General features: G+C 32.7%; 1 protein-coding gene across 1 annotated transcript in view; it reads left to right on the top strand.

Moving 5' to 3' along the window:
* Positions 1-659: 659 nt before the first annotated feature.
* The window catches only part of LOC129255570 (inosine-5'-monophosphate dehydrogenase 1b-like), a 35,192-nt gene continuing 21,760 nt past the window's right edge, over positions 660-14,091 (top strand). Inside the window, exons 1-4 of the mRNA XM_064097154.1 lie at positions 660-771; positions 3,845-3,919; positions 5,160-5,256; positions 8,592-8,630. Coding sequence (XP_063953224.1) covers positions 730-771; positions 3,845-3,919; positions 5,160-5,256; positions 8,592-8,630 — 253 coding nt within the window. The 5' untranslated portion in view covers positions 660-729. The remainder of the gene's footprint in view (positions 772-3,844; positions 3,920-5,159; positions 5,257-8,591; positions 8,631-14,091) is intronic.

Genomic DNA, 14,091 nt, shown 5'->3' on the forward strand with positions numbered 1-14,091 from the left:
TGAACTTGTTCTCCAAAAAGTAGTATAAATTACGCATTATTCAGACAAGAGCGGAAAGGAAAATAAAACAGAATAGAAGTCGATAAGTTGTAAATATCTAAAACAGACGAACAGGAACATTTAAAAATTGTTTTGAGGTGCTAACAAGTAAGCACATTTTATATATCTTCCGTTATGAACTCCTACATGTATTCTAAAAAAATTAATATAAATGACGCATTATTCCGACAACGGCGGAAAGGATATATCCAAAAAGGAATATAAATGATGCATTATTCCGACAACGGCGGAAAGGAAAATGAAATAAACAGAAGTCAGAAACATCTCAGATAAATGAACGATCGAATGGGAATGTGTTAAAATTGCTTTCGGGTACTACGACGTTTTGTATACATTTCATTATGATCAAATAATTGCACAATTAATCAGGAAGTGTTTTGATATTGCTTTGACTTTGAAACTGTTTAAAAATTGCGCCAAGAGGTATTTCAAGTGGCCACCGATCATACCGATACACTTTGGTATGATCGGCGATCAGTGTGAAACAGCTGATCAGCCGTGATTAGATCGTTATCGGCTGCCGATCCGATGATCGGTTACATCGTTACCTTTAATCCACTCTGCAGAGTGTTCATGTCACTCCTTTTATCTATTTTTTTTTCTATACAGGATTTGCAATCTCAGCTAACCAAGGACATCACCTTGAAGGCTCCATTGGTCTCTTCTCCCATGGATACTGTCACAGAGTCCTCCATGGCAATCGCAATGGCTGTGAGTATCTTCTAATCAATTTACCTCAGACTGAAAAATTACTCATACAAATTTATTTATCTATCCATTTTGCCTTTCATTTGGTGAGATGGGGATAGAATGGATACTAGCAGGGCCAAAATATAATCTGTTCAAGGGCTATTTTTTTGCTTATTTCACAGGAGTTATTTTCAAGTTACTATGTACATGAGCTTCTGTTTTGAGGGGGGGGGGAGGGGGATTCTTTATGTATTACTCTGAAATGAAGAATACAAAAACATTTACTCTGCATTGTAAACATTTTCAACAGATGTTCTTATTGAAAATCTGCATATTATACATGTCAACATGATGAAGCATTCTTCATCAAAAACTCTATTATAAACTCCAACCCTATATGTTTTGTTCATTACTAAGAGAAATTTATATTTATGTGCATGATAGGACTCTTTCTGTCTTAACAACTCATATATGTATAGTTATTATTGCATGTTATTTATCAGAAATTTTGTATTCAGTGCTATGCATGAAAGTGTTTTTTTTTCTCCATGCCGCATAGATGGTGTTGCCATTAGCAACCATACTGATGCAGTTCCCTGGTTTCAATTTACGTGATGCTCAGCTAAATTCATTTATTCACTACTCCGTCAACATGCCAGAGCATGTGTATCAAGGAGATAGGATGGAGGGTAAAAGGAATGGTGAATAGGGGTGGAGAAGGGGAGAGGGAGAGAGGGAGTTTAAAAAATACCCTAATGAGCACTGAAAAAAGGGAAATTGGTCGTAATAGAATGGAAGGGGTGTGGTAGATAAAGACAAAGAAAAAGTATTGAAACAGAGAGGGAGATAGAGAAATGAAAAGGGTATAATCGCAGACATATCAAGAAGAGCAGCTTATAGCAGCTATATAGCAGCTTATAGCAGCTTCTACCCATAATATGAATTATCTTAATAATGTTTCCTTGGATGTTTGTGGTACACAAATAAAGCCATCCAATTCTGTTCGTAATCTTGGTGTCTAATTTGATAACATAATTATGTCAAATCATGTTTTCTCTCTTGCACGCTCCTTGAATTTTAATCTGCACAATATTGGACGCATACATGTACGTCGCTATATCGATGAAAATACGTGTAATCATGTAGTTAGATCACTTGTTCTCTCACGTCTAGACTACTGTAATTCACTCCTATATGGCATTACTGTTAAAGACATGAAAAAATTGCAGACCATTCAAAATAGATCAGCTAGACTCATAGTAAATCGTAGGGAACATACTTCACCATTATTACAGCAGTTGCATTGGCTTCCAGTTTCTGAATGCATTGTTTTCAAGATTCTTGCTCTTGTTTTTAAAGCACATATGGGGGAAGCTCCTGGTTATCTATCAGACATAATCAGTAATTATATTCATATGGGCAATACTAGATTCCTTAGATCACATGCTGACCAATACCTCTTTAATCACAGAAGAAGTTTTAGTTCATATGGTGATAAAGCATTTGCTAATTTTGTGCCTAAATTATGGAATAAACTGCCTGTAACACTATTTAAAGATCTGCTGACAAGTTTAAAACTTTTATATCTCTGCTTAAAACACATTTATTTGCTCGTTTATTTTTTTTCTTCTTATATGATTTTTTTGTGTAACTATTGGTTTAAATATTCACATTTAGTTCTCTTTCGTAAGTTGGTTTTTTGTTAGGGTGTAGCTTAGGCCTGGTGTTTTTAGAGCCCTTGTGAGTTATAAACCTGCTGGATTGCCTTCTGGGCAAGTTCCTTAAACTGCGGGTGAACAGGGCATTAAGATCAGGCACCAGTCCCCGTAGATAGATATTGTTTAAGTGCTGTTTAAGGTAATTTCATCATTAGTATTATTAGTTATTCATTGTAAAGCGCTTTGATCATATTTTTGGTAAAGCGCTATATAAGTACCTGTTATGTATGTATGTATGTATGTATGTATGTAAGAGCGGATAGATCAGAGATAAGAGACATGTTCAGAATGGACTGCACTTGGAGCTGAAATAAAATTGACCATCTTCAATGACATGTAGAATAAAAAGGTATTTTATATACACTCCATGATTATTAGATAGAAAGAGGATGGATTGTACTTTGGGATGGAATGAAAAATAGTCAATGAAATATTGAGTCCCTGGAAGGGAGATTGAAATTCAATTTATATTCCATGGTAAACAAGACCAGCTCAATTTATGTTCAGGAGGCTGAGTGAAAGGTGATTTACAGGCTACATAGATCTGTACAGGGGGACTGTACAAAGCACTGCATGCGGATGCATACACAAATGCTTGAACAGATTACATGTATCTATGTGTTCTTGTGAGGATATTAATTCAATATTTTTGTGGAAATGTTGATGAAACGCTCTCCGAGATGACCAATTTGCAGGGACCTGCTTTATTTCTACCTGCATTTTACATGTAAGAATCCATTTGGAGAGTGTTGACTGTGGATGAAGCTGTACATTGCTTGTATCACAGCTACATGTACATCCTAAAATAAATCCTGTACTCACAAAGTCTCTGCTTTCATAGCAGGAATAGAACAGTTTTATCTTCCTTTCTTGCAGTCTGATAATAAAATGTATGTCTTCTATAATGATAACAAAGAAATTTCTGCTATTTATAACATTTATAATGCTGTTGCTGAGGATAAGAAGGGATTGCCTTACACTCTAAAACATATCTGTTTCCCAATAAAGATCAGACAATCATTATATAAAAATTCTCTGTTGGAGGACTGACACTGTGTTCTAGAGCACCTCGTAGTGGGACACAGCCCCCCCTTTAACATTTCCCAAATATGTAGACATGTATAATTTGATACAGTACCTTAAGTTCAGAATATCTGTATGAAAAAATAATAGGGAGAAAGAAATGCACCTTAGTGTTTGGTTAAAGTGTAGGAATACACTACAAACATCTAAATATGTATACATTCAAATGTTCATCTCTATTGAGAATGACTCCTGACTTCCTGTCTAATATTTCTAGGGATGATCACCTATAAACATTACAAATGAAAATGTTTTAATTTCATTCTTGTTTCTCTTTCTTTACCTTCTTTCAGTTATGTGGAGGCATTGGTATCATACATCATAACTGCACGCCCGAATTCCAAGCAAATGAAGTCAGAAAAGTTAAGGTGAGTATTAGTCATCCTTTTCCTCGTCATCATTCTCCATCTTCTCTCCTATCCTTTTCTATGTCTGCAGACGCACATCCCTTCAGCAATGTACATTACACTGTAGATGTTTCATTATTATTTATTTGGCAACTATTCAACTTTATACTTCTCAAAAACTTTTGCAATCTATTTTCCTCATCATACCAAGCTCTCCATATTACTAATTTCTTGATGTAAATGTAGGCTCAAACTGTGTGTGAGTAAATTAAATCGAGAGGCAGCTGTCTATGATTTGTTTCTTAGATGGGCTAAGACCTTCTTGGATGTGAAAGATCACTATAATTCATCCCACCATAGAGTAGCAAGTGCTGACCTTAATAAAAATATTGATACCATATTTTGGTGATGAATGATGAAAACTATTCATAACTCAAATTTGGTGTTAATGAGTGCATGGGGAATCCAATATATAAATGACCATATGAATGTAATAGCCCCACTGAAATCAATTTAGCTTGCCTGGTTCCAAGCAGTTTATGAACCAGGCCAATAAACACTGATTTTGATGGGACTTATTAGGTACTCATTTGGCAATACCTTGGCCATGATAACTTATTCATCATGTAAATTTTTATGTGGACATATTTCATTATGCTCAATCGAAATATGGTCATGGAAATGCTGAAAAGTGCAAAAATAGCATTAACTTCAGGCAAGCAAGTTCACACCAATTCTGGTAAACGATAATATAGTGTGTATTAGTAGAATAAACTCTTGCACTTAAATCTGTTGTGAAATTCTTCTCAAGTGATTGATCAGAAGTGCACCATTCCTTTAATCATGAAAATGAAAAAATTCACCCAGTATATGCCACATTTTCCGAAATAGCAATTGGGAATTTTGACGAAACAAGCTTTGGCAAAAATTATTTTATAGTATTCCTACCCACAATAACCATCTGATTGATCTGTTATGTCATGCATGAATGGACATGCATTAAAGGAGAAATTGTGACTTTCAAATTATTATGGTTATTTCTTATGCTTATCAGTTACATCAGTCAATGAGTGAAGGGAGCTGATGAAAATTAATGCCAAATTATTTGTTACAAATTGTTATGTGGAAAAATAACAGTATTTTAAAAAGGGAGAGAGGTTTGCTTTCTTTAGTTGGAATTAGGCAAAATATGTTATATTGAATATATCAACATGGAATCAAATTGTTTTTCTATTTTTTTTGTACTTTTCAATAATTTCAGAAATATGAACAAGGTTTCATCATGGATCCTGTTGTGCTTGGTCCTGATGACACTGTAGGTGATGTCTTTGGCTCAAAAGCAAGACATGGCTTTTCAGGTAACATCTCAAAATCATTTATTATGTTGTTGTCTCTGTGTATTCTTAATAGTTTAAAACCTGTTTTCTTTGTATTTATATACATGTGTAGTAGATGTGTAGTATGTGTTTGAGCTTAGATTTATATTACCTCTGCTGTAGAGTTTTAACAACAATTCCTTCATTTTCCCTCTTTTAATTTGTGTAGCTGACTGAAAACTGCATAAATTGCTCTACCAATACATTTCAAAATGTCACTGTTCACTGTTCATCTGCTGTTTATAATTATACTTCAGTAACTTGCATTCTTCTTTTCATGTATTTGTGCAACCAAGCAAGAATAATAGCCAAATCTAGATATTGAAATGTGATTTTCAGTAGGCATATTTAAGACAAATACTAGTTGCTATGAAAATGCAAATTTGTGTCAATATTTTATATACTGTAATTTTTATTTTACATAGAGTTTCTATTTACATTTTTACATTTAACCCAACATGATACCAAACTTAGCCTGACACTTTCAAATTTATCCCTGTGAGTTGAATCTTGGATAAAGAGAGTGCAGAACAATTGTTTATATTTCATACATGTATAGTATCATTGTTTCATTATAACAGCATGCTAATCCTATTTTTCCCCTTTCAAATTAATCCTTACATGGGCTTTGATATTAGTTTATCTTTTGAAGTATTTTGCTTTGTTTTTCACAACACACTATTCAGACTTGCAATGTGTTTGAGCAGAATTCTTGATTAGCAGCTGCATTTACTTTGTATGGATTAAGAAAAAAAAACACTAAAATTCACGTTCAATCACAAAATTTATTTGATAAAATTTGATGAAATTCACTGTAAAGAACCACCAAAGCTGTGAATTTGCACACCAAATTTCTTTAGGCATGATTATGTAAAATGCGTATCAGAAAACCACAGTTATGTTATGTGCGTACATTGTATAATTTCCATTGACATTTGTTTGCAGATGACAGATATTAACCATTCCTTGAGTAGGTGAAAAGAGTAGGATAGAAAAAGGATGTAAACTATATACTAAAGTAAAAAAAAAAACCACAACAAACAATAAAAGGTGCAAGATGGATATAGCTGTACCCCCCACAAAACTGCCACTAGGGGCTTAAATATTAACTAGCTTCAAAACCTATATTATTATGAAAACTGTTAGAGTCTTGGCAGATTATCCTGAAGCAATTTGATACCAATTGTAGATGGCAATGAATATGCGCATTCAAAGTCTTATTTTTCTGTGAAATGGCTTACTATTTACATACTGTAAACTCTGTTATTTTCGCAGGATTAATTTTTTGCGCTGGGCGGTTTCGAAACATATTCGCGGGCTCTTGAATTCGCGCTCCACAATCACAAAGTCACTTCCTTTTCCCCCATCTGTGGCTGGTTTTAATTAACATTTCAAGCAACAAAATTGTATTTTCTGCTCATAATTCTAGCTATATATAGCAGCGTAATTCAGCATTGTTTCATGATCAAATCATGAGCTTTGTGACAGTTAGCGCAAGTTTTCGTTGTCAGGCGGACAACAGGTAAGGAATTGCAGGCAAAACAGAGGCGCTGCTGGCGCTGGCCTGGTATAGACGACCGAGCACCAGGTAAGGACTGGGGGATTACAGGGGAATACTGCTATTCAAAGTGCATGGGATCAATTGACAAATCTGGGTGAGCGACAAGATGTCTTCTGGAAAAATAAACAGATCTAAACACTCACCAATCAAACAGCAAAAGCAACTAATATTTCAATCAAAATCATAATTTAAAAAACGATCTGCGACTGTTTAAAAATTATCGCATTGAAAGAAATTCTCTTGATGCATATGATTTTGGAGCATAAGCTTGCTTGCTTAAATGTAGTCCTATATGAATTCGCGCTCGCCGATCTTGCTGCAAAACCTGCGAAAATTCATGTACCGCGAAATATTTTTAAATTTACAGTACTTCATGAAAGGAACTTTCACTTACAGCATCAGTTAAAAATGAGTTCATCAAAAGTGAAACCATTCGTCTCATGATGAAGGGCTTCTCTTCTTTCTAAATATGCATGATTCATCAGTGAAGAAAAAATTCACAAGGCATGAGCTGAACTGAAACCCACCCAAATGTCTGATAATCTTCAGCAAGGTTTTAGTGGGTGTGGATGGTTTCTGATAGATGCATCTATTTGTGAGATTTACTTCTTTATTGTATAAGGGACTTATATATATTTTTTTTTGGCATCAAGTAGTCAGATGAGATAAGAATGCCTTTTTGTTAATAAACTTGTTCAAACAAACTATGACTGCTCAAAGCAACACTCAATGATATATCTTTTTAAGTCTTATTACTGTTTGTATTCTGATGCTAGTTGCTATTAAAACAAAAATATATTCCCATAACTTTATTTTTCTTTAAAATGCATAATTCAACGTTATTGCAGTTTGTGATAACATTCCCTGCTCTCACACACAAAAGAAGGAACTTGTTTAAAGAATTGTTTTGATGTTTTACTGAAAAATAATAACTATGAGAGATTACAGTACCTTGTTTAACATCTCTTTTTTGCATGAAAATTGTGTTTCATATGTTACTTTTTGTTTCATGCATATTTCTTTATGAAATACATTTTATGTTATAGATTTTTAACACCATGGTTTCAGTATTTCATTTCATTTATTTCACATTAAAAACCAATACACACAATTACAAAAGACAGAAAAGGAAATTACTCCATGTATATATAAAAGAGAGAGAGAAAAAAAAAAAAATACAATGGTAAATAATGTGACCGGGGCTAGAAAAAGCAGAGCTTATCGAGTCTAGCCCCGGCAGGAATGGAGAATACAAGAGGAAGGAGAGGCCCACCCCGGGAGCACGTACGGTCAGAGGCATTAGGCACTCTGACCGTGTATCAGAGTATCATTCCATGGACCCAATCTTGCATGTATTAAGATATTATTGCATGTCTTGTTGAGATTCTTTCTAATTGATGTGTATTTTAGCATGCACATGTAATATTGACTATTGTAGCATCATGAGATTGCTTGAATTTCTTTTCAGGTAGAGATATTTGTATCACTTTTATTTGAAATAGTCATTATATAAGCACACTATTTCATTATCTATACAAATGCAACTTTTTTGTTTTCTTTGACACTAAATGTACATGATTTGAAATTAAAGCCAGGGACTGAATATTAGCTGAACATATTTCAAAATGAACTTTCAATGTGTTATTAATTGTTTATTATTATTATGATTTCTTTTATATTGTAATATTTGCATTTAGATTCTTGTTATTTCATTTTATTGATTGAATAACATTGGCTGCTTCCCTTGTGTTTCTAGGAATCCCGGCTTCTCAAGATTTGCCACACAAGATCCTTGGTATAGCCCATAGAGTTTTTGTGTTGATCACTTTGTTTATTTCTAATCCTCTTTTAATACATACTCCTTGTTGGTTGTTTTACCTTTCTTTTTTGAGTGACATCCTATTGCTCCTGTGCACCTTGAGTCCTTCACATTTGAAATAATTATTTAAAGTTAACTTTTTGTACTAATTTAGCGTAATTGGACATGAATTACCAAGCTAATGTAGCCCATCGATTAAGTTCCAGGACATGTTTTATACAACTTTAAAAAAGTTGCAAATTTTTTAATGTATTCATGCAGAGTATGATATTTTTTTAATAAACGGTTGACATGAGTTATTTATTCCCCTGTTCACCTATCATGTATACTGTAATTAGAATGTACATCAAGGATGGGTATGTAGCATTCTGGCATGCTCATAATCTAGAAGAATTAAAGTATATATTAAAACCATAAAAGAAATGAGAAAAGATGTATTCCTATGAATTCATTCAAAATTGTATGTTTGACCTTCACCCCTGATTAATTGCTATTTTTACATATTTGTTTGGGCTTTAGGGCCTTTTTAAGCTTTTGAAAGCTTCTGTGAATAAAAAAATACCATGTACAGTGTGTCATTTCTATTGACTCCTACTAGTCATGTAGACCACATTATATTCAACTATGAAAATCTTAGAAGGGAAAACTACCTGTAAAATTACTGCATTTGAACAAGTTTTTGAAGTTTTACTGGGACATGTTTTCTGTCAAAATTTCAGTGCAAGTACTTGTAAAATTGTGATAATTAGAATTAACTGTTAAAATCAGGAATGTCTGTAAATTAATTTTCTGTAAAAGATTTTGTTATTAAGAATAAGTGAAGGACTTAATGTGCAGAAGACCAATAGCATGTTTCATTTTTGTTTTTTCCGTAATTCCAGGCTTGTGTGATTTTTTTTCAGTGTGCATTGATTCAAATACATACTATGAATGTACACTGTATACAGTGGATAATAATAACAAGCATTGAGCTTTTATTATCCAGTCACAAGTCTATATTTTTTTATTCATTCACTATAGGTACATGTATGTTTGTGGGTTGTATTGACAGGGATTCTGGAGGTTCTGTGTAACATTTTGCAATGATGTGTGGTTTGATGTGCTTTACTACAAATTTTCTCACATTACATTTCCTGTCAAAGGAGTGGAGGGGAAAAGATAATAAAACAACAAATATCCCATCCCAAAAAGAAATGATGGTGTTGCCAACAAATAAACAGAACATTTTGAGTTCCAAGTCTGATTCATCACTGAAAAGTGCGTTTTCCTTGAAGTAGTATAGATAAAGTCCCCATCTCTTTGAAATTAGCACCATTGTATTTGTTTATTCAAAGTGTAAAAAAAATAGAAATATCAATGTTCTATGTTTGGTGCAATCTGTTTTTTCCAGCATGGCTGAGGAAGAGTATGCACATTATCCAGTATACGCTATTCCAAATTATTTCTAATTTATCAGATTTTAGAGTCCTGACAATTGTCATTCAGTCACTCAAAAAGATGATGAAAGTCAACAAATATCTCTAATAATTAATGTGTCATATTATTGCCATTGATTGGTACGATGATCCAGGCAATTCATGTAGCACATAATTTGAAGGGGGGGGGGGTCATTTATCATTTAATTCAATGCAATTCATGTATTTCCACTATTCAATCAAAATTACATCCAAATTGCACAATCATCAATAAAAAACACTGACACTATAAATAGAAATGCTTATTATAACAGTGGATAAAAAAAATATAAAAAAGTGGAGGGACAGGCAAAGGCCCAAGGCCTATCAATGACTTATCCCAACATATATATATATCATTTAACTGTTCATAAACTATACATATAATCCATCTTTATTTGCCATAAAACAAAACAAATAATGTCATTAACAACACATCAAACATGCTTAAAGATGGAACAGCTACATATACATAAAAATAACTGTAGCATGATTATACGATAACATGTAAACATTTGAATGGAAAGGATAGAATTAGAGCCCAGGTTCCTGGCATGAAAAGTACAAAAACTAAATGCCAATGTCAGGGCAAGCAAAACTTAGTCTATTAGAAATAATATAGGGCAATAAATATTATAGATGAACAAGGAAAGGAAGGCAAAAAGAAAAGAAAGAAACAAATGGAGAGAAAAATAAAGGAAAGATAACAAAAAACTATGTTGTTTATGAAAATCTTTAGAGCCCTTGGTAGATGGACACTGACATCCCACAGCAAAATGCCAGCCTTAATAAAGTCCCCAGGTCTATTTGAAAAAACATTATCAATAAGAGTTGATAAGGTTTTAGAGAACCTGTAGGTTTAATAAATGAAAGTAGTTGCAGTAAACACTGATTTCACGAGAAAGTGTGTGAAACCAAGCTTAATTGTCACTATATCATTGAAGATCTGGTGCGGTTACATAAACTGAACTTTGTGAAATCTTGAAATCTACGCTGAAAAATGTTCACACTGAAGATCACCAACACAGATAAGCGCACGTGGGACAGTTTATTATTATTGCTTTGAATGTCGGCCCGACGCTTGACCCGAATCCTGTACTTATTTGCTAATTTCTCAGCAATTACACAGTTTCTTCCAGAATCCTTTGGCACATATTTTTTATTTCTACAAACATACACTTTGGTGGTCATTTCATTGGATTCTGTACGAACTCATTTTGAAATCGTTACCACAACTGGAATTTATCTTAAGTATGAAACTAAGGTATAAAAAGAATATGCCATAAGCAAATCACAAAAATTATCAACATTGGGAGAAAGAGAAACTAGTTTTTTTATTACCTTAAGTTAAAAATATCTTTGTTGGAACCTCTCTATAAATTATTATTTTGGTGAAAGTAAGGAACAAATCACAGTTGGATAATCTAGGTAAGTCACTTAAGCAATTTTGATATCATTGTATGTAATAGGGGTAAATGAAATGAGTAGATTATCAATACATAATTCTTATCTCATGTTACATTTGCTGTTTGTGCATATATGCAAACTATCTGCACATCTAGAGCTTGTGCGAGTGAGGTAATTGTGACCTAAAAACAAAGAATTTTCTATTAAAGAATTCACTGCATGTGATAGAAAAATGAAAAAAAAAATTGAGGGTCAATGCACTTTTCTACTCAAAATGATAATGTTATGACTCTATATACCTAATTGAGCAGCAAACACAAAAGTTCCATCACCATGAGGGATGACTGATGGGGAATCTACAATCACATGATAAACTTTTGACCCATATCATGTGGAATATAATGAATAGTTTCATGTAACATTAAGATCACATAAATTAGATGTAGGATATTGATTTCACTTTGCTCTAAATTTCCAGTATTTTCAAATCACTTTCTGAATAATAAATAAAACGTATTTTCAAATCACTTTCTGAATAATAAATAAAACGTGTATACTTCAAGAAAATCATATAACCCACACCCCATACTTACATATTATGCTTGATGTTTTCAAAACTCATACATAAAGCAAATGTAAGTATGTACAACTTATACAAGTTTGGGGCTTCGTACTTTGTATATGTACAATAGTTTTTATTTTCGATCTCTTTCTTTATTATTGTTATTATTATTTATTTATTTTTCTTGGGGGAGGGGTTAAGTGTCAAAATAGACACTCCTGTAATCTTCTTCATGAATTAATTTGGAAAATGAATACATATTTGTGCTTCCTATGCATTACCACTCATTAAATTCTGGATAAAATCATATTTTTGAAACATGTCAATAGTAAGATAAACATAGATCATTTGAAGTTATTTGATGATTGATTTCTTAAAGGGGGAGTGAACTGACCGACACTGTGTGTTGCCTATTGACTGTTTGCTACAGTATAAATAACAACCATTAATTATATAGAAGATGAATTAGCCAATAATTTCATTCATGTATAGAAACTGAAATGCTTATGAGTGGAAAGGTACCTGTTTGGTAACATAGTTATTGCAGAATGAATGTATTGAATAGTGAATTAGTGTGTCATCATTCAATTGTCCCTAAATTACAATACTACAATGCTGACTGAGAAAGTTGAATTATGGGTAATAAACGTTGCTAGATATGATTAGTTCAGGACTTGAGTTGGGGATATTTAGGCTGCTGGCTCCATATGCCCTTTAAGTATAAAAAAGGTAGAACTAAATCTGCTTCTATCTGAAATTATTGGGAGGTCTTTTGTTGTTTTTTGGAGTGTAAATTGCTAATGAGTGCTGTGAAACTAAATCTTTTGAAATTACATGTACATGTAGGTTGTGTGGGTTTGATTTAAAACTGAAACAAATTGTAACAATAACTGCTGATTCCCACATCATTTTTAATTTGCATGCCCTTTTATATCATAGGTCATCTAGAACTTGATGATTGCATTTTTTCAAAGATAGAAACCTATTCTAATTCATTTATAAAAAGGAAATAATCTTGAAATACAGGTACTATGTAGTATGGCTTTAATCATATGTATATCAAACTGCATTATACATTATATGAATGTCTAAAAATTTGTTGGAGGATTGTACTTGTGCTACTTACCAACATTCTTCATATTTCATTTCTTTTTCTATACCAACATTTACAATATATTTTGTTCCATATATTTTGATTTATGTATATAAACAATAAGTAAAAGAAAATGTTTATGTACATTATAATCAAGATAATCATACAAACAGGTTGGGAATGGAGGAGGCTGCTAAAAAGCAGTGTTTGTAAAGTGCAGCCTTCTATCAAAATATTGGTATAGATAATGTAAACCAAAAACAACACAAGTAAAACAGGATGACAACTTGAGCTTAAATCCAGGTAATGGTCTATTTTTTGTTTAAAAGAGAGAAAAGAAAATTGATAAAAGTCTCCAGATTCTTGCCCCGGCACTTACAGTGAATCAGCAGGAAAACGAAAAGCATGCACAGGTGTTGGTATTGCATCCATGCTTTTAAAACAAAATATTTTAAAAAATGTGTTCGAAAGATGAAGAGTCAAATCTATGACTTGGAGAAAATCTTGGAGAAACATATTAAACTTAAGGAGTTTAGGCTTGGGGATTCTTTGATGGCTTTATAGTGAAAATAAAATAATTTATAATGGATAGTTACATCTAATATTAAAGGGAATATATTTAATTTCACGAGTATGGTGTCATTTCAAAACTTGTTCCCACGGTGTAGAAAAAGAAAGAAAAGTCTTTGATAAATTGATATGGCACATGATAAAAAAAGAAAATGATGCACATTTAAGAGATGTCTATTGTAATTAATTATTTTTAATAAAGTTTGGTACGATGTAAAATATTAAATTATTTACAAACAGTGGCTTACGTTCACTTTTATAATAGGTGAACAAATCAGGTTTCATAGGGTATAAAAGGAAACTAAAAATAAACACGATCGTTTTTAGATTTTAATTATATTACAAATCAGT

Source organism: Lytechinus pictus, chromosome 3 (assembly GCF_037042905.1).
Source record: "Lytechinus pictus isolate F3 Inbred chromosome 3, Lp3.0, whole genome shotgun sequence".
Classification (NCBI taxonomy): Eukaryota; Metazoa; Echinodermata; class Echinoidea; order Temnopleuroida; family Toxopneustidae; genus Lytechinus; species Lytechinus pictus.